At 35.1% G+C, this 21,452-nt stretch overlaps 1 protein-coding gene across 1 annotated transcript in view; it reads right to left on the bottom strand.

Annotated features, from left to right (window-relative positions):
- si:ch211-282j22.3 (ER degradation-enhancing alpha-mannosidase-like protein 3) overlaps positions 1–21,163 on the bottom strand; it is a 49,720-nt gene extending 28,557 nt beyond the window's left edge. The window contains exons 1-11 of the mRNA XM_062057457.1: positions 21,014–21,163; positions 19,716–19,978; positions 19,590–19,635; positions 17,206–17,306; positions 17,048–17,087; positions 16,866–16,978; positions 8,793–8,946; positions 8,372–8,506; positions 5,583–5,688; positions 5,418–5,515; positions 5,219–5,344 (exon numbers count right to left, since the gene is read on the bottom strand). Of these exons, the coding sequence (XP_061913441.1) occupies positions 5,219–5,344; positions 5,418–5,515; positions 5,583–5,688; positions 8,372–8,506; positions 8,793–8,946; positions 16,866–16,978; positions 17,048–17,087; positions 17,206–17,306; positions 19,590–19,635; positions 19,716–19,807 (1,011 nt within the window). The 5' untranslated portion in view covers positions 19,808–19,978; positions 21,014–21,163. The remainder of the gene's footprint in view (positions 1–5,218; positions 5,345–5,417; positions 5,516–5,582; positions 5,689–8,371; positions 8,507–8,792; positions 8,947–16,865; positions 16,979–17,047; positions 17,088–17,205; positions 17,307–19,589; positions 19,636–19,715; positions 19,979–21,013) is intronic.
- Between the last annotated feature and the right edge of the window lie 289 nt (positions 21,164–21,452).

The raw sequence follows: 21,452 nt of genomic DNA, 5'->3' as shown, positions 1-21,452 counted from the left end.
CTCGAGCGCTACTGCCTACTGGCGCTGACGAGACGCGGGGCCGCCATCTTGGAGTGGTGATCCGCTCCACTCAAGTCGCAATTCATTTGGCAGGAGCAATGAACTGTCACTGACAGTTTAGTTATGTTTTGGTTTTTCCTCTGTTTGTTTTGATTTCCTGTCAGCGCTCTTATTTTGGTTCAGTTTCCTGCTTTTCTCCCTGAGCGTGGTTTCCCCTCAGCTGCGGCTGATTGGCACCTGGCCACACCTGGTGTCAATCAGCCGGCTGCTATTTAGACCTGCTTTGCCCTCCAGTCTAAATAGCAGCCGGCTGATTGACACCAGGTGTGGCCAGGTGCCAATCAGCCGCAGCTGAGGGGGGGAAACAGCGCTCAGGGAGAAAAGCAGGAAACTGAACCAAAATAAGAGCGCTGACAGGAAATCAAAACAAACAGAGGAAAAACCAAAACATAACTAAACTGTCAGTGACAAACCTGACAACCATTCATCTTACCTCACTGAATACCACTGATTTTCACGCGGCTTTTTTGTCATACATGTAGCTATGATAAAGGACACATGTTTTGGCGTGTTTTGTTATTCATAGTTTGCTTAACAGTAATAGAATATTCTTATATGCTATAAGTGACCAGACGTCCGAGATCAAAACTGGGAATATAATCCCAGAGAAGGGGGAAAAAACCAGTCAGCTATTTTTAAATTCAAGAAATAATATGATTAGGTTATATATACATGCGTATATCCTACATAAACAATGTATGAATACATTAGATAGCTATATATCTTATAGACTGTATCTCTGTTGCTGCAGCAGCAGAGTTTATTCTGTCTTGACACTTTGTATTGATATTTTCTATTACATTCTTCCCTTAAATGATCATTTTTACAGTGATTGTTTTATATGTATGTGGAGGGGGCGTGGCCTGCGGGCCTGCAGCGAGGCGGGGTGTGCCAGGACCGGCCTTGAAGTCAGCGCCAGGTGCGTAGATGGCCCACCTGGGCCTTGTTATCTAATCACCTGTCGCTCTGTATAAAGCAGGCAGCACGGGTGAGAATTAGATGTGTTCATGGGGATGTGCACGAGTACGTGGACCTAATGATGCGTTTTATGTCACTTGGCGTCAGTGGCCAATCAGCGCGCATGTCAGAGAGGTCTGTTACCACGGCGACATCACAACCGACGAACGCATTTCACTGGCCTCAGCCAAACTCATCTTTCTGGACTGCAACATTTTCTGAGTGTAAACATAAGGCCTCACCCCTCTCCAAATCCAGGCCTATTGATCTGCGTTCGTCGGTTGTGATGTTGCCATGGTAACAGACCTCTCAATGACATGCGCACTGATTAGCCACTGACGCCAAGTGACATAAAACGCATCATTAGGTCCACATACTCATGCACATCCCCATGAACTACCAATGACTTATTTTTTTTAATTTTATCCACGTAGAATTAAAAATATTTCTTTAAATTACACATTTTTTTGTAATATTACTAATTGATTATTGAAAAATTCGGACCTATTTCACCAAAAACTCCTTTTTTTTTTTTTTAATATTAGAATATTGTCGTACCATCTTTTTTTTCTGTCATAAAATTGAAAATTAACATATTTTCTCATAAAATTATTCAGATTTTTTTTTAATCGTCAATGAATTTATTTTTGGATTAGGTTTCCACTTTATCCACGTGGAATTCAAAATGTTTATTTAAATTACGACATTTTTTGTTGGAATATTGCTACTTGATTATTGAAAAATTAGGACCTAATACACCCAAAACTACTATATATATTTTTTTCAATATTAGAAGTTTGTTGTCGTAAAATCTTTTTTTTCTGTCATTCAATTGGAAATTCACATATTTTGTCATAAAATTATTCAAATTTTTTTTTATTAATCGTCAATAAATACATTTTTGGATTAGGTTTCGATTTTATCCACGTCGAATTCAAAATATTTATTTAAATTACGAAATTTTTTGTTGTTGTAATATTGCTACTTGATTATTGAAAAATTAGGACCTAATACACCCAAAACTACTAATTTTTTTTCAATATTTGAAGTTTGTTGTCGTAAAATCGTTTTTTTCTGTCATTCAATTGAAAATTAACATTTTGTCATAAAATATTCAGATTTTAAATTTATTTTTTAAAAATCGTCAATACATTTATTTTTGGATTAGGTTTCGATTTTATCCACGTAGAATTCAAAATATTTATTTAAATTATGAAATGTTTTGTTGTAATATTGCTACTTGATTATTGAAAAATTAGCAGCTAATACACCCAAAACTACTATTTTTTTTAATATTAGAAGTTTGTTGTCGTAAAATCTTTTTTTTCTGTCATTCAGTTGAAAATTAACATATTTTTTCATAAAATTATTCAGATTTTTTTTTTTAATCGTCAAATTTATTTTTGGACTAGGTTTCGATTTTATCCACGTAGAATTCAAAATATTTATTTAAATTACGACATTTTTTGTTGTAATATTGCTACTTGATTATTGAAAAATTAGGAGCTAATACACCCAAAACTACTTTTTTTTTTTCAATATTAGAAGTTTGTCGTAAAAATGTTTTTTTCTGTCATTCAATTGAAAATGAACATAAATTTCTCATAAAATTATTCAGATTTTTTTTTTTTTAATCGTCAATGAATTTATTTTTGGTTTAGGTTTTGATTTTATCGACTTAAAATTCAAAATATTTAAATTACGAAATTTTTTGTTGTAATATTGCTACTTGATTATTGAAAAATTAGGACCTAATACACCCAAAACTACTATTTTTTTTTTTCTATATTAGAAGTTTGTCGTAAAATCTTTTTTTTCTGTCATTCAGTTGAAAATCAACATATTTTTTCATAAAATTATTCAGATTTTTTTTTTTAATCGTCAAATTTATTTTTGGACTAGGTTTCGATTTTATCCACGTAGAATTCAAAATATTTATTTAAATTACGACATTTTTTGTTGTAATATTGCTACTTGATTATTGAAAAATTAGGAGCTAATACACCCAAAACTACTTCTTTTTTTTTCAATATTAGAAGTTTGTCGTAAAAATGTTTTTTTCTGTCATTCAATTGAAAATGAACATAAATTTCTCATAAAATTATTCAGATTTTTTTTTTTAATTGTCAATGAATTTATTTTTGGTTTAGGTTTCGATTTTATCGACTTAAAATTCAAAATATTTAAATTACGAAATTTTTTGTTGTAATATTGCTACTTGATTATTGAAAAATTAGGACCTAATACACCCAAAACTACTATTTTTTTTTTCTATATTAGAAGTTTGTCGTAAAATCTTTTTTTTCTGTCATTCAATTGAAAATGAACATATTTTCTCATAAAATTATTCAGATTTTTTATTTTTTTTAATCGTCAATGAATTTATTTTTGGATTAGGTTTCGATTTTATCCACGTAAAATTCAAAATATTTATTTAAATTACGACATTTTTTGTTGTTGTAATATTGCTACTTGATTATTGAAAAATTAGGACCTAATACACCCAAAACTACTAATTTTTTTTCAATATTTGAAGTTTGTTGTCGTAAAATCTTTTTTTCTGTCATTCAATTGAAAATTAACATTTTGTCATAAAATATTCAGATTTTAGATTTATTTTTTAAAAATCGTCAATACATTTATTTTTGGATTAGGTTTCGATTTTATCCACGTAGAATTCAAAATATTTATTTAAATTACGAAATGTTTTGTTGTAATATTGCTACTTGATTATTGAAAAATTAGGAGCTAATACACCCAAAACTACTATTTTTTTTAATATTAGAAGTTTGTTGTCGTAAAATCTTTTTTTTCTGTCATTCAGTTGAAAATTAACATATTTTTTCATAAAATTATTCAAATTTTTTTTTTTAATCGTCAAATTTATTTTTGGACTAGGTTTCGATTTTATCCACGTAGAATTCAAAATATTTATTTAAATTACGACATTTTTTCTTGTAATATTGCTACTTGATTATTGAAAAATTAGGAGCTAATACACCCAAAACTACTATTTTTTTTTTAATATTAGAAGTTTGTCGTAAAAATGTTTTTTTCTGTCATTCAATTGAAAATTAACATAAATTTCTCATAAAATTATTCAGATTTTTTTTTTTTAATCGTCAATGAATTTATTTTTGGTTTAGGTTTCGATTTTATCGACTTAAAATTCAAAATATTTAAATTACGAAATGTTTTGTTGTAATATTGCTACTTGATTATTGAAAAATTAGGACCTAATACACCCAAAACTACTATTTTTTTTTTCTATATTAGAAGTTTGTCGTAAAATCTTTTTTTTCTGTCATTCAATTGAAAATGAACATAAATTTCTCATAAAATGATTCAGATTTTTTTTTTTTTAATCGTCAATGAATTTATTTTTGGTTTAGGTTTCGATTTTATCGACTTAAAATTCAAAATATTTAAATTACGACATTTTTTGTTGTAATATTGCTACTTGATTATTGAAAAATTAGGAGCTAATACACCCAAAACTACTATTTTTTTTTTCAATATTAGAAGTTTGTCGTAAAAATGTTTTTTTCTGTCATTCAATTGAAAATGAACATAAATTTCTCATAAAATTATTCAGATTTTTTTTTTTTTAATCGTCAATGAATTTATTTTTGGTTTAGGTTTCGATTTTATCGACTTAAAATTCAAAATATTTAAATTACGAAATTTTTTGTTGTAATATTGCTACTTGATTATTGAAAAATTAGGACCTAATACACCCAAAACTACTATTTTTTTTGTCTATATTAGAAGTTTGTCGTAAAATCTTTTTTTTCTGTCATTCAATTGAAAATGAACATATTTTCTCATAAAATTATTCAGATTTTTTTTTTTTTTAATCGTCAATGAATTTATTTTTGGATTAGGTTTCCATTTTATCCACGTAAAATTCAAAATATTTATTTAAATTACGACATTTTTTGTTGTTGTAATATTGCTACTTGATTATTGAAAATTTAGCACCTAATTCACCAAAAACTACTATTTTTAGGTCTGGATTTCAACAGTTTTAATTAGCGACACTTATTTAACGATGAATCGAAGCAATAGAAATTGGGGACCTTTGTTATAATCAAATTCATCTACTTATAACTTATTTTATGTTTTGATTGTATGTCATCAAGACAGATGGGCCTCAGCACACAATACACATGTTGGCGATAAGTCCAATGTGATGACAAACCTGTAGGCCGGGGAAGAAGGCCAGCAGAGCGTCCATCCAGCCACGTGCGCTCACCGTGGGGTTGTGCATGTGCACGTTGAGCAGCAGGGGGGGCTGACTGATGTACTTCATGATGGCGTTGTAGTGCTGTCACGTGACAAAACACACATGAGCTGTCACAAAGACACCACAGGGTTACGCGAGGCCATGGAGGACCTACGGTGTTGAACCTGTCCAGATAAACCCTGTCCCCGAGAAGGATGTAGGCCTTCATCAGATATTCATAGTACGAGTCGATGCCGGCACCGACGCCGCTGTCTGCAAACATCAATGACAATCCGCTCATGCTCACTCCCGGCGGGGGCGTGTCAAAAGTGTGACGCACCCCGTCTGACCCATTCTCCATTATGGATGTTGATGACGGTCCCCACCAGGTCGCTTCCTCTCTGTCTGCGCTCCCACAGGACATCTAGAGCTTTGCGAGCGTGCTCCTACAAGGAAATGGAACGATTCAGATATGTGCAGTTACGTCAAAGCAACTTTCAACTGGAAAATGTTGAGTGAATTGACTGGTGACGCCCTCTGCTGGACACATAACAGTCAAGAGGTCCCACTCTCCCTCACATTCCAGGACTTTTTCTCAGATGGGTTATCACTTCATACACAAATGCCCAAACTTTTTCCACTGAGGGCCACAGACTGACTAATCAAAGCGTGCAGAGGCCATTTTGCTAGTTTTCACCTTCAAAACCAGCACCACATTTTTTTTCAAAGAACAAGAAAATGCAATTTCGGTAGAAATTTCGTGTGAGTGCTGAAGAGCCAAAGCCGAACTGAAATGCTAACTGTTAGCACGCAAGGTAGATAGCAGCAATTAACAAAAAATATTAGCAAAATAGGCTAAAAAAGCTTGCATGCTAACAGGTTATGCTAAAATGCTAACAATAGCATGCTTTTTGATTGATTGATTGATTGATTGAAACTTTTATTAGTAGATTGCACAGTACAGTACATATTCCGTACAATTGACCACTAAATGGTAACACCCCAATAAGTTTTTCAACTTGTTTAAGTCGGGGTCCACGTTAATCAATTCATGGTAAAATGCTTAGTTAGCATTAGTAAAATACCAAAATATGATGCTGTGACTGAAGTGTATACCTGCTAAATTAGCTTAAAAAAAAAACATCTAGCATGCTAACATAAATGCTAAATGTAACATGCAGTAGAACACTGATGGATGGAATTAAAGACCAAAATATATAATATAGTTATGGAAGTAGAGATACAATATAGTTATGGAAGTAGAGATAAATATACAATATAGTTATGGAAGTAGAGATAAATATACAATATAGTTATAGAAGTAGAGGTACAATATAGGTATGGAAGTAGAGATACAATATAGTTACGGAAGTAGAGATAAATATACAATATAGTTATGGAAGTAGAGATAAATATACAATATAGTTATGGAAGTAGAGATACAATATAGGTATGGAAGTAGAGATAAATATACAATATAGTTATACAAGTAGAGCTACAATATAGGTATGGAAGTAGAGATAAATATACAATATAGTTATGGAAGTAGAGATAAATACACAATATAGTTATGGAAGTAGAGATAAATGTACAATATAGTTATGGAAGTAGAGATAAATATACAATATAGTTATGGAAGTAGAGATAAATGTACAATATAGTTATGGAAGTAGAGATAAATGTACAATATACGTATGGAAGTAGAGATAAATATACAATATAGTTATGGAAGTAGAGATAAATATACAATATAGTTATGGAAGTAGAGATACAATATAGGTATGGAAGTAGAGATACATATACAATATAGTTATGGAAGTAGAGATAAATATACAATATAGTTATGGAAGTAGAGATAAATATACAATATAGTTATGGAAGTAGAGATACAATATAGGTATGGAAGTAGAGATAAATATACAATATAGTTATGGAAGTAGAGATAAATATACAATATAGTTATAGAAGTAGAGATACAATATAGGTATGGAAGTAGAGATAAATATACAATATAGTTATAGAAGTAGAGATACAATATAAATATGGAAGTAGAGATAAATGTACAATATAGGTATGGAAGTAGAGATAAATATACAATACAGTTATGGAAGTAGAGATACAATATACAATATAGTTATGGAAGTAGAGATACAATATAGTTATGGAAGTAGAGATACAATATAGTTATGGAAGTAGAGATACAATATAGTTATGGAAGTAGAGATACAATATAGTTATGGAAGTAGAGATACAATATACAATATAGTTATGGAAGTAGAGATACAATATAGTTATGGAAGTAGAGATACAATATAGTTATGGAAGTAGAGATATAATATACCAGTGTTTTTCAACCTTTTTTGAGCCATGGCACATTTTTTGCGTTGAAAAAATGCAGAGGCACACCACCAGCAGAAATTATTAAAAAAACAAACTCAGTTGACAGTAAAAAGTCGTTGTCGCAATTGTTGGATGTGACTTTAAAGCATAACCAAGCATGCATCACTATAGCTCTTGTCTCAAAGTAGGTGTACTGTCACCACCTGTCACATCACGCCATGACTTATTTTGACTTTTTTGCTGTTTTCCTGTGTGTAGTGTTTTAGTTCTTGTCTTGCGCTCCTACTTTGGTGGCTTTTTCTCTCTTTTTTTGGTATTTTCCTGTAGCAGTTTCGTGTCTTCCTTTGAGCGATATTTCCCGCATCGACTTTGTTTTATCAATCGAGAATATTTCAGTTGTTTTGATCCTTCTTTGTGGGGACATTGTTGATTGTCACGTCATGTTCGGATGTACATTGTGGACGCCGTCTTTGCTCCACAGTAAGTCTTTGCTGTCGTCCAGCATTCTGTTTTTGTTTACTTAGTAGCCCAGTTTTAGTTTCGTCCTGCATAGCCTTCCCTAAGCTTCAATGCCTTTTCTTACGGGCACTCACCTTTTGTTTATTTTTGGTTTAAGCATTAGATAACGTTTTTACCTTCACACTGCCTTCCGCTGTTTCCGACATCTACAAAGCAATTAGCTACCTGCAGCCACCTACTGATATGGAAGAGTATTACACGGTTACTCTGCCGAGCTCTAGACCGCACCGACACTCAACAACAACAAAGTTATGGAAGTAGAGATAATACCTCAAAGACAGTTTCTCCTGACAGTCTGCTCAGGGCAGCAAATTCCAGTATCATTGTGCCCGCGCAGGCGGTGCATGTGTCCGACTCGGTGCCCGTGCGTGAGAGTGGGTTTTGCACACCATAACGCAGATTAACCTGAAAGTAAAACAAAAACTTTAAATCAACTTGACTGGACTGATAGTGAGAACCAAGTAGAGGATTTGACTGGACTGATAGTGAGAACCAAGTAGAGGATTTGACTGGACTGATAGTGAGAACCAAGTAGAGGATTTGACTGGACTGATAGTGAGAACCAAGTAGAGGATTTGACTGGACTGATAGTGAGAACCAAGTAGAGGATTTGACTGGACTGATAGTGAGAACCAAGTAGAGGATTTGACTGGACTGATAGTGAGAACCAAGTAGAGGAAGGTGATGCAACCTTGGGGTAAGGAAGACCACTTGAGGTGTTGAAAGCAGGCAGGAGTCTGTGGCCCAGCTCTGTGGCCATGTCCAGGAGCTGGTCTTTGTACCACTGCATCCTCACGCCGCGCTGACGCAGCAGGTCGGCCATCACGTGGGCCCCCAAGAGGCCCCTGGAAGGATGCGAGCACAGGTAGAGGTGAGTGATGGCTGCTTAGTAGTGCGGTCAAATGATGACATCTTCTAATCAGATGGATCACACTTGTATAGTTGGATTCATTACAGTCAATTACCTACAAAACATCAATTAATCTAAAAAGGATCCCAATATTTTGACACAAATGCATTTTCATCTTCAGAATGTCACACACACAAATATTTTTAAAAAATGTTTTACTTAAATCTTTTATTTCCTCAAAACCTATTATGATTAGTCTTATTAGTAATATTTTTAGTAGTATAATTCATTATTAGTACTAATAGTCATTATCAGGCAGTAGTGCTATTAATAAATAGTACTATTAGTATTATTATTAATTAGTGGAATTATTTAATACTATATTAGTATTATTAGTTGTATTAATGATTTTGAGTAGTATTAATTATTAGTAATAGTAGTAGTAATATCAATCAGTCGTATTACATTCAGTAGTATTGTTACTTATTAGTAGTAGTATTATTTATAACTAGCATTAATATTAATTAATGGAATTATTTAATACTATATTAGTATTATTAGTTGTATTAATAATGATTTTGAGTAGTATTTATTAGTAATAGTAGTAGTAGTAGCAATATCAATTAGTCGTATTATCATTCAGTAGTATTGTTACTTATTAGTAGTATTATTATTCATAAGTAGCATTAATATTAATTAGTGGAAATATTTAATAATTTAGTAGTATTATTAGTTCTATTAATAATTTAGAGTAGTATTAATAATTATTAGTAATAGTACAAATAGTAATATCAATTAGTCATATGTGACCCGTGCTGGCTAAATGAGTCGGAATACGCACAGGCTAATTTTGACCTACAGGCAAATAAGTGAAAAAAATGTACCTTGGTTGAAATTGAGATTTTCACAAAACTGAGTCCATAAAGCCACAATCTAGCGATCCCAATCATCGAAATAGCAAGAAAACATCTTAAATCACCTTTATTTGAAGGTTTTGTACGAGGTATGTCTTCAGAAATTAGTCCTTTGTGTTAAAATTCCTTGAGAAAATCAAGAGTTTTCAACGCTCACTCGCGGCAATAAGGGGGAATCCCCCTAGCTATATTTGGTATCATTGTGACGCCAAGTTTACCTACTTTCTAAAAATGAGCATGGAATTCCCGATGACGCCATTCTGAACCAATAGAATTTGAGTTTTTAAACCTGTCCCGACGTAAACAAATCCGGCTTGTTGCTAACCGGTCGCTGTGAGGCGTACCCTCATTGGTTGAATCACCCCGCGCGGTGCATTGTGGTATCATGGCAGCGCTCTGATGAAAAACAACACAGTAATTCGAGCGGAATATTTGGTGAAAAAAGGTGATTTTCGAACATTTAATTATTATTTTTGTGGATAAGTTAGACTGTTTTACATTCCGTGATGGATTTAGAAGGTGGAGAGGGTACACAGGCGGTTGCAAGTGCACTAAATTCACTGCAGTCGGCGAATCTTCTTAGTGCTGCTGGTCAGGAATATTACGGACAGCTGACCAGCTGACAAACTGACCAGTGAACAAAAAAACTGTGACATAACAGTGTTGACATTTTTGTACATAACCGTTTTCAATAGAGTTGAATATATATTTTTCCTTTAGGCATGGGATTTGACTTTAATTGTACCAATTTTGGTGTTGCTACAAGGACTTTTAAGGTATGGTTGCTATGGAGTTTTGTTTTGGAACATTCTGTTCTGGAACAGTAAACTTTAAGCTGGTTTTTCTCAAAACGGACCCTCAAACTTGGTCGACTTCAATCGGATGTAACGCGGTCATTTTCTGTCCGATTCCAACAAACCATATATCATTTTGAAGGTCTTTAGATGGAGAATGTGTAAATAACAATGACTCAGTTTTTAAAATTTCCTCATTGTGACTCATTTTGCCAGCACAGGTCACATATTATCATTCAGTAGTATTGTTACTTATTACTAGTATTATCATTTATAACTAGCATTAATATTAATTAGTGGAATTATTTAATACTATAGTAGTACTATTAGTTATATTAATAATTTTGAGTAGTATTAATAATTATTAGTAGTAATATCAATTAGTTGTATTATAATTCAGTAGTATTGTTACTTATTAGTAGTATTATTATTTACAACTAGCATTAATATTAATTAGTGGAATTATTTAATACTATAGTAGTATTATTAGTTGTATTAATAATGATTTTGAGTAGTATTAATAATTATTAGTAATAGTACAAGTAGTAATATCAATTAGTGTTATTATCATTAAGTAGTATTGTTACTTATTATTAATATTTATAACTAGCATTAATATTAATTAGTGGAATTATTTAATACTATAGTAGTATTATTAGTTATATTAATAATTTTGAGAAGTGTTAATTATTAGTAATAGTACAAATAGTAATATCAATTACTCATATCATTCAGTAGTATTGTTACTTATTATTAGTATTATTTATAATTAGCATTCATATTAATTAGTGGAATTATTTAATACTATATTAGCATTATTAGTTGTATTAATAATTTTGAGTAGTATTCTTAATTATCAGTAATAGTAGCAGCTGCCCACTGCTCCCCAAGGGGATGGGTCAAATGCAGAGGACAAATTTCACCACATCTAGTGTGTGTGACAATCATTGGTACTTTAATCTTTAATATCAATTAGTAGTATTATCATTCAGTATTATTGTTACTTATTAGTGTTATTAATTATGAGTATTATTAAACAGTAGTAGTAATATTAATTTTAGTAGTTTTATTTAGTAGTACTATGAATTACACTTAATAGTATTAACTATTTATACTATTAGCATTATGAATAATGATTAGTACTAAACAAAAGGGAACAAAACAAAAATCACTGACCCTGGATGAATCACGTCATTATAAAAGAGATGTTGTACTAAAAAATAAGACAAATAGTGCTAAAAAAGTTGTATACCACATTGTCAAAGAAGTTGTTAATAGCGTGTGTACGGCCAAAGTTAATTTTGTTTCTTCTCTATAATAAAGAACGCTAGAGGAAACTCAAAAACCATTTAAAGAAATTAGTAGGACAGGATGTAAAAATGGACCGATTACAAAAAATCCTCTTAAAGTTGCTGAAGCATTTAATGTTTTCTTTGAATCAGTAGCCACAATTGCTAAGTCCTTTCCAACCACTCTGATCAGTGCATATCCCATGAACACTTTGGAACCAGACTTCCCCTTTGTTGACGACCAGATGATGCGATCGCCAGAAGCATCCAGAACAAAAGATCTATTTGGCACGAACACATTGATGCTCAAAGAACTCAGCCAAAACCATCCATTCTTCCATTTACCAGGAACACTTCCCCACTACCTCCAAACCAGCTGCTGTCACTCCAATTTACAAAAATGGCGATCCGACCGTCTCTGAGCAGTTATAGGCCTATGGCTATTTCGCCAACAGTATCCAACATTGCAGAGCTCATTTCTCTACAAATAACCACCCACCTAAACACCACACCTGTTTGGTCAAAGCGCTGCTTGACAAAGGTGGAGTCGTAGGAGCAGTGTTTCTTGACTCCCAGTCATCAAACACTACTAGCAAAACTCAGTGAATGGAACTTCTCACAAAGTGCAACACAATCCGACCTTTGGAATTGCACAGTCTGTTAGACTCGATGATCAATATTCTCCCTCTGTCCACAGAGGTCCCACAAAGTTCCGTTTTAGGCCCACTAGTATTTTCTTTATATATTAGACTTAGACTTCCATTTTATTGTCATTCAAATTTGAACTTTACAGTACAGATAAGAACGAAATTTCGTTGCATTAGCTCATGGTAGTGCAGGATAAAAAATTAATAAGGTGCAGATATAAATAAATAGATTACTGGACAGATAATATATTGCACTTTTGCATATGCATCCACGTTTATGGATGAATGTTATATTGTCTTTATATTCCAGCGAGTTAATCCATTTTTGGGGGGAATTGAGGGGATTATTATGATGCGTTCAAGAGTCTTACAGCCTGAGGGAAGAAGCTGTTACAGAACCTCCTACGGAGGCTGCGGAACTGATGAATTGATGACCTCCCATCAGTTTGGATGCACGCAGATGATACAGTTACTATGGTCCATGTAACAAATTGGTTCGATCAGTGTGGCTGAAAAGTCAACGTCACTAAAACCCTTGCTATGTTTTTCTCTAAATCTAACATTCCCCATCAATTTTCCAATTTCTGGTCGTGACTAGAGGTGTCCGATAATATCGGACTGCCGATATTATCAACCAATAAATGCTTTAAAATGTAATATCGGAAATTATCGGGATCGGTTTCAAAAAGTAAAATGTATGACTTTTTAAAACGTTGCTGTACGGAGTGGTACACGGACGTAGGGAGAAGTACAGAGCACCAATAAACCTTAAAGGCACTGCCTTTGCGTGCCGGTCCAATCACTTAATGTCTACGGCTTTTCACACACACAAGTGAATGCAATGCATACTTGGTCAACAGCCATACAGGTCACACTGAGGGTGACCGTATAAACAACTGTAACACTGTTACAAATATGCGCCACACTGTGAACCCACACCAAACAAGAATGACAAACACATTTCGGGAGAACATCCGCACCGTAACACAACATAAACACAACAGAACAAATACCCAGAACCCCTTGCAGCACTAACTCTTCTGGGACGCTACAATATACACCCCCCGCTACCCCCCTCACCTCAACCTCCTCATGCTCTCTCAGGGAGAGCATGTCCCAAATTCCAAGCTGCTGTTTTGAGGCATGTTAAAAAAAAATAAAGCACTTTGTGACTTCAATAATAAATATGGCAGTGCCATGTTGGCATTTTTTTTTTCCATAACTTGAGTTGATTTATTTTGGAAAACCTTGTTACATTGTTTAATGCATCCAGCGGGGCATCACAACAAAATTAGGCATAATAATGTGTTAATTCCACCACTGTATATATCTGTATCGGTTGATATCGGAATCGGTAATTAAGAGTTGAACAATTTCGGGATATCGGATATCGGCAAAAAAGCCATTATTGGACATCTCTACTCTAAAGTCCTGTCGGGGTTTACTACTACACCTACGCAGTGGCCTAGTGGTTAGAGTGTCCGCCCTGAGATGGGTAGGTTGTGAGTTCAAACCCCGGCCGAGTCATACCAAAGACTATAAAAATGGGAGCCATTACCTCCCTGCTTGGCACTCAGCATCAAAGGTTGGAATTGGGCGTGGCCACCACTGCTGCTCACTGCTCCCCTCACCTCCCAGGGGGTGATCAAGGGTGATGGGTCAAATGCAGAGAATAATTTCGCCACACCTAGTGTGTGTGTGACAATCATTGGTACTTTAACTTTCACTTTGTTTATTTTAGAGACAAATTATGTAAGCATGTTAAGGTCAAAATAAAATCATGGAAATGATCATTTTTTAGAAAACAAAACTAAATTGTGTGATGAATCTGCGACTATGCAGTACGTGAGGAATGCGATCATTTTTGTGATGAATCACGAGAGTTTCTGACATGCTCGCGCAGTGTTTTTCAACCACTGTGCCGCGGCACACTAGTGTGCTGTGAGATACAGTCTGGTGTGCCGTGGGAGATTATCTAATTTCACCTATTTGGGTTACAAATATTTTTTGCAAACCAGTAATTATAGTCTACAAATTATGTGTTATTGTTGAGTGTCGGTGCTGTCTAGAGCTCGGCAGAGTAACCGTGTAATACTCTTCCATATCAGTAGGTGGCAGCCGGTAGCTAATTGCTTTGTAGATGTCGGGAACAGTGGGAGGCAGTGTGCAGGTAAAAAGGTGTCTAATGCTTAAACCAAAAATAAACAAAAGGTGAGTGCCCCTAAGAAAAGGCATTGAAGCTTAGGGAAGGCTATGCAGAACAAAACTAAAACTGAACTGGCTACAAAGTAAAGAAAAACAGAATGCTGGACGACAGCAAAGACTTAATGTGGAGCAAAGACAAAGTACATCCGAACATGACATGACAATCAACAATGTCCCCACAAAGAAGGATAAAAACAACTGAAATATTCTTGATTTCTAAAAACAACGTAGATGCGGGAAATATCGCTCAAAGGAAGACACGAAACTGCTATAGGAAAATACCAAAAAAAGAGAAAAAGCCACCAAAATAGGAGCGCAAGACATGAACTAAAACACTACACACAGGAAAACAGCAAAAAAGTCCAAATAAGTCAGGGTGTGATGTGACAGGTGGTGACAGTACACCTACTTTGAGACAAGAGCTATAGTGATGCATGCTTGGTTATGCTTTAAAGCAGGGGTGTCAAACTCATTTTAGATTGAGGGCCACATGGAGAAAAATCTACTCCCAAGTGGGCCGGACTGGTAAAATCACGACACAATAAATTAAAAATAAAGAAAACTTCAGATTGTTTTCTTTGTTTAATAATAGAACAAGCACATTCTGAAAATGTTCAAATCATAATGTTTTTTTTACACTTGCATGTTGCGGTTAATAGTATTCTATCTTTATTTGTCGTTATTTAAATTTTCTAAATAAATTATGTGATAATGTTCATCTGTCAACTCATTGGTGGCAATTTTCAATCTATCAAGATAAAAATCAAATTATAGGATGTTATTTATGTAGTTTGCTCATTTTCCTCGACTGGTGCATTAACATGTGTTTTTTAAAATGTATCATTATTTTTTTTTCCATATGTAGCATCTTCTACAAAGATACAAAGAATTGCTATTGCGACATCTAGTGGACACATTTAGAACAGCAGTTTCTTTCATTCAAAAATTTTGGCTCATTTTTATACTTAGCTAACTCATCCCTCGGGCCGGATAAAACCTGTTCGCGGGCCTGATCCGGCCCTCGGGCCTCACGTTTGACACCCCTGCTTTAAAGTCATATCCAACAATTGCGACAACGACTTTTTACTGTCAACTGAGTTTGGTTTTTTAATAATTTCTGCTGGTGGTGTGCCTCCGCATTTTTTCGACGCAAAAAGTGTGCCTTGAGCCAAGGCACATTTTTTGCGTTGAAAAAATCCGGAGGCACACCACCAGCAGAAATCATAAACTCAGTTGACAGTTAAAAGTAATTGTCGCAATTGTTGGATATGACTTTAAAGCATAACCAAGCATGCATCAATATAGCTCTTGTCTCAAAGTAGGTGTACTGTCACCACCACTGTCACACTTATTTTGACTTTTTTGCGGTTTTCCTGTGTGTAGTTCTTGTCCTGCGCTCCTATTTCGGTGGCTTTTTCTCTTTTTTTGGTATTTTCCTGTAGCAGTTTCATGTCTTCCTTTTGAGCGATATTTCCCGCATCTACTTTGTTTTAGCAATCAAGAATATTTCAGTTGTTTTTATCCTTCTTTGTGGGGACATTGTTGATTGTCATGTCATGTTCGGATGTACATTGTGGACGCCGTCTTTGCTCCGCAGTAAGTCTTTGCTGTCGTCCAGCATTCTGTTTTTGTTTACTCTGTAGCCAGTTCAGTTTTAATTTTGTTCTGCATAGCCTTCCCTAAGCTTCAATGCCTTTCCTTAAGGGCACTCACCTTTCGTTTATTATTTGTTTTAGTATCAGACAGCTTTTTACCTGCATTTACAAAGCAATTAGCTACCGGCTGCCACCTACTGATATGGAAGAGTATTACACGATTACTCTGCCGAGCTCTAGACAACACACACGCAACAACAACACATCATTTGTTGACTATAATTACTGGTTTGCAAAAAATGTTTTAACCCAAGTATGTGAAATTAGATAATATCCCACGGCACACCAGACTGTATCCCACGGCACACCGGTGTGCCGCGGCACAGTGGTTGAAAAAGACTGTGCTAGCGTACAACACACGTAGCTTTAAAGTTAGGCTAATCATCGGCCATATTTTTTTGTGGGCGTACCCCAACACTCTGATGTTGGTCTCGAACACGGACACCACCACGTCGTTGTCCAGGCGTACGTCCGTCACGGCTTTCTTCACGCCGTCTTCAAACTCGTCCAGCTTGTTCAGCACCTGCGACACGGGAGCGTGTGAGCGGGCTCGGGTGGGTGCCGGAGGAGGGGGCGGGGGAGTTTAACTCACCACCAAGGTGTCCAGTGTGTCAATCAGCGTGAGGGAAAACCTGCAGGGAGGAGTACAGGTGCAGCTTGGGTCAGGTTGACAGGGTTGAGGCCAGGGCTCTGGGTTCTTCCAAACATGCCTTAAAGGTGTGTGGATATGGGCAGGCGAGGCGTACGTACTTCCCCAAGGAGTCGTCGATGTCGCCTCGGTTTGGCTCCTGGCCGCGGACTCTGCCCTTGCAGCTCAGCGGCATCAGCTCGTCAGCCGGGTAGGCGTATTTCTGCCAGGACAAACAAACACGCAATTTGGGGGCCATTTTTTAACGGCACATTCAAAAAATATTACCTGTGCAAATATGTGGAAGATAGATTTAGCATGTATTGACTTTCAGGTACAAATCAATCACAACTGCCATCTTTAGGGTACTTCTCTTTAATGGCCATTAAAGGTAAGAGTATTTTGTGCTTTTAACAATGGCTAACTTATTTTTACACTTAAAGAGGACAAAATGCTGCCTAAAAGTGCCTTTGCTGTTCATGATGGCAAGGATTTGACTCTGGAACAGACTAATTCTTCTTGGGAAAATGGATAGCGCTTCAAGGTGCCAATGTTTGGTTGATATGATATGCGGTGATGTGCTAACTATGCAATTACTATACATTACTAGAACTCACCTTATCTTTGATGATGGGATGTGGCAACAATGCATTTTAAAAAATGGCAACAGTTTGACTCTGGAACAGACTAATTCTACTTCCATTGCTTCCAGTAAGATAAGCTAAGATGCACTAACAATACCACATGTAATGTGTTACTACAACAGTTAATAACTTATTTTTACACTTGGCAACAGTTTGACTCTGGAACAGATTATTACAACTGCAGCTATGGATTATCTTAGTCATCACGCAATCTATCGATTAGTTTGCTCGATTAATCAGATAACACACTTTATAGCCTCAATGTGTACTTAAGGTAAAATAATAAAATATTTTGTACTTGCCATAAATTTCATTATCTTCAATTTACCTTATTCTACCTTTTATTTACCTTCTTTGATCGTCTTTTCCTATTGTATCCTTTTTTTACCTTCTATTTACTTTTTATTTACCTTATTTTACTTTGTTTTGCTTTATATAATATTTTATTTACCTTGTATTGATCATTTATTTACCTTGTTTCTAACTCGATTTAACTTTTAGTTACCTTCTTTTATCATTCTTTGACATTTTTTACCTTCTATATCCCTTTTTTCTAGCTACTTTTACCTTCTATTTAGCTTATTTACTTTTTATTTACCTTCTATTTACATTTGTTGACCCTCTTTTACCTTTTACATACTTTTTTAACCTTTTATTTGACTAATGTTACCTTTAGTTTATTTTCTATTTACCTTCTTGGACCGTCTTTGACCTCATTGTACATTCTTTGACCCTATTATAGTTCTTATTTTATCTTTTGTTTATCTTTTTTTTTTTCCTTCTATTGAACTTATTTTACTTTCTTTAATCCTTTTTTTTTTTATCTTATTTTGCCTTTTATCTACAACACTTACCTTCTATTTACCTTATTCTACCTTTTATTTATCTTCTTTGATCGTCTTTTCCTACTGTATCCTTTTTTTTACCTTCTATTTACTTCTTATTTACCTTCTTTTACCTTATATAATATTTTATTGACCTTGTATTGATCATTTATTTACCGTGTTTCTAACTCGATTTAACTTTTAGTTACCTTCTTTTAACATTCTTTACCTTCTATATCCCTTTTTTCTACCTACTTTTACCTCCTATTTAGCTTATTTACTTTTTATTTACCTTCTATTTACATTCTTTGACCCTCTTTTACCTTATACATACCTTTTTTAACCTTTTATTTAACTAATGTTACCTTTAGTTTATTTTCTATTTACCTTCTTGGACCGTCTTTGACCTCATTGTACATTCTTATAGTCCTTCTTTTATCTTTTGTTTAACGTTTTTTTTTTACCTTCTATTGAACTTATTTTACCTTCTTTAATACTTGTTTTACCTTTTATTTACCTTATTTTTCCTTTTATCTACAAGTACCTTCTATTTACCTTTATCTCATTTTACTTTTAATTTACTTCTTTTATCACCTTTTATTTACCTTATATTCACTATATTTACTTTCTTTTGACCTTTTTATTTAAATTTGTTCACCTTCTTGTACTTTTAATTCACTTCCATTACATAATATTTACTTTATTTGACCTTCTATTTAGCTCTGTTTACAATCCTTTTACCTTTTTATCATCTATTTGACCTTTTTTAGCCTTTAATTTACTTCTATTCACCATCTGTTACCTTCCATTTAACTTGTTTTGCCTTTTTTTATGCTGTCCTGGTTTTATAAATGTTTGTTTATATCAAAGCTTAATCGACTTAAGTGATGAATCGTTGCAGTACTAATTCCAACCTCCATTACTTCCAATGGGGAACAGATGTTGTAGCTTTGAGGTTCCACTCTTATTACATGATGTGTCCTGTTATGCACTAACACTGTTGCAATATTTCCATCTATTGTTTCCAGCGGTCCTTACCATGTAACTCCCGTAAGCATGATCGAACATCTCAACGACACGATCCCTGCATGAAAACAGACAAGTTACATCGGCATGATCGGACTTTTCATTTTGCAGCACCTCAAAGAAAAGCCCACCACCAACCTGATGATGCTCTTCTCCTCCGCCGTCATGTGCTGGTTCTCCTGACATCTCGTCCAGCCCACCAGACTGATGATGAGGAATATTCGACACATCGTCCCAATGTGACAAAATGTGACAATGCTTGTACACAAATTGTACGCAAATTGTCCTTTTGTCAGGTCAAACAGACGTGTCTTCCTTCCTCTTAATCCCACACATCTTCATGTCCATGGACCAGGCCGTAGACCGGGGCTGTCCAAACTTTCTCCACTGAGGGCTGCACACTGAAACATTTTTTTGATAAACAAATACAGTATTTATTGTCACCATTAGGGCTTCCATCAATTACGGGCCTCTCTCAGTCATTAAAGTGTTAAAAATAGGTCCTCAATTATTTTATACTTTTAACACTTAGAGTGTTAAAAGTATATAGTAGATAGGATCTTTGAACCAAGACACAACTTACATTTAACTAAAATGTTCTTTTCTTTGTGCTCGACAAAAGAAAAGTAGTGAGAATATCTCCATGATGTCTTGTTAGTAAACACCGACACGCCCCCGACCCCACCCACACACAGTGCGCCTCTCTCTTCTCCCGCTTCAGGGACAGGAAGAATCTGAAGGACGACACACTCAGATCTTCTCACTTTCTAGCCGATACTACATACAAAATAACGTAAAATAACGCAGTCACGCATCATGTAGTGACGGCAACTGAGTTACTGAATATAAAAAATAACGCATGAGACTACTAGTTACAGCCGAAAATAACGCTGTTACAGTTAATCCCAACACTGGTGGTCAATTGTAGGGAATATGTACTGTACTGTGCAATCTACTAATAAAAGTTTCAATCAATCAATCAAATGTTGCCTTCATTTTAAAACAATAAGGCTCTTAATTATTTGCAGCTCCAGACAGATATTTTTGGTCCAATGTGGCTCTTTCAACACTTTGGGTTGCTGACCCCTGCGTTTAAGACGTGAGATCAATGGCTGCCGCTCCCGCCGCCATCTTGGTCCGGTCATAACACGTCAACAATGGCCTCTATGTAAACAATAGGAACAACAAGCTAGCTTGACAGCTGACCACCCAGAGTATGACACTGGCTAATTTAGAGACGTATGTGTCACTCTAAATGAGAACATATTATTCAATAAAATCATCTGACGCTAAAATATGAACATTAACCGCCCACTTATTCCAAGTTGGCTAACATTAAGTAGCATTTAGGAACCAGTTAGCAACAATGCTAGCTAGGAGTAGTTTGAGAAAGAAGGCGTAAAATAAGTGTTGGAATTGCCTTAAAGATGTCTTACTGTGGAACGATGGGGGGACACGCCGCCTGGAAACACAGCGGCCACACTGGAGCTGAGCAAGCTGTCAAAAGGCAGCAAGGAGGGAGTTGTCACGCCAATTTTCTTCCCATCACAAAAACCTTCCTAACCCCCATTTACTTCCGGGGTCATTTCCGCTTACGTCAGTTCCTCTTACTTACGTCATTTCCTCTCACGTCATTGCCAGCGATCGATAAATCCAAATCTCCTGAAAATGGTGGTGTCACTGGATGATATTCGTCTTTATCTGTCCCAGGGGACTTATGTCAAACACCAGCAGGCTTCGCAACATTTCAAGCGGAGTGTTAGGGCCGCTGCTGCGAACTTCTGTCTTCGTGGTAACGTGCAAAAAATATTAATTAATATATAATACTGTTAAATGTCTGTACTACTTTAAATCAACATTATTGTTGAAACCATT

Source organism: Entelurus aequoreus, linkage group LG08 (genome assembly GCF_033978785.1).
Source record: "Entelurus aequoreus isolate RoL-2023_Sb linkage group LG08, RoL_Eaeq_v1.1, whole genome shotgun sequence".
Taxonomy (NCBI): Eukaryota; Metazoa; Chordata; class Actinopteri; order Syngnathiformes; family Syngnathidae; genus Entelurus; species Entelurus aequoreus.
Note: the sequence above shows the minus strand (reverse complement) of the source record. Positions and strands in the feature narration are given on the sequence as shown.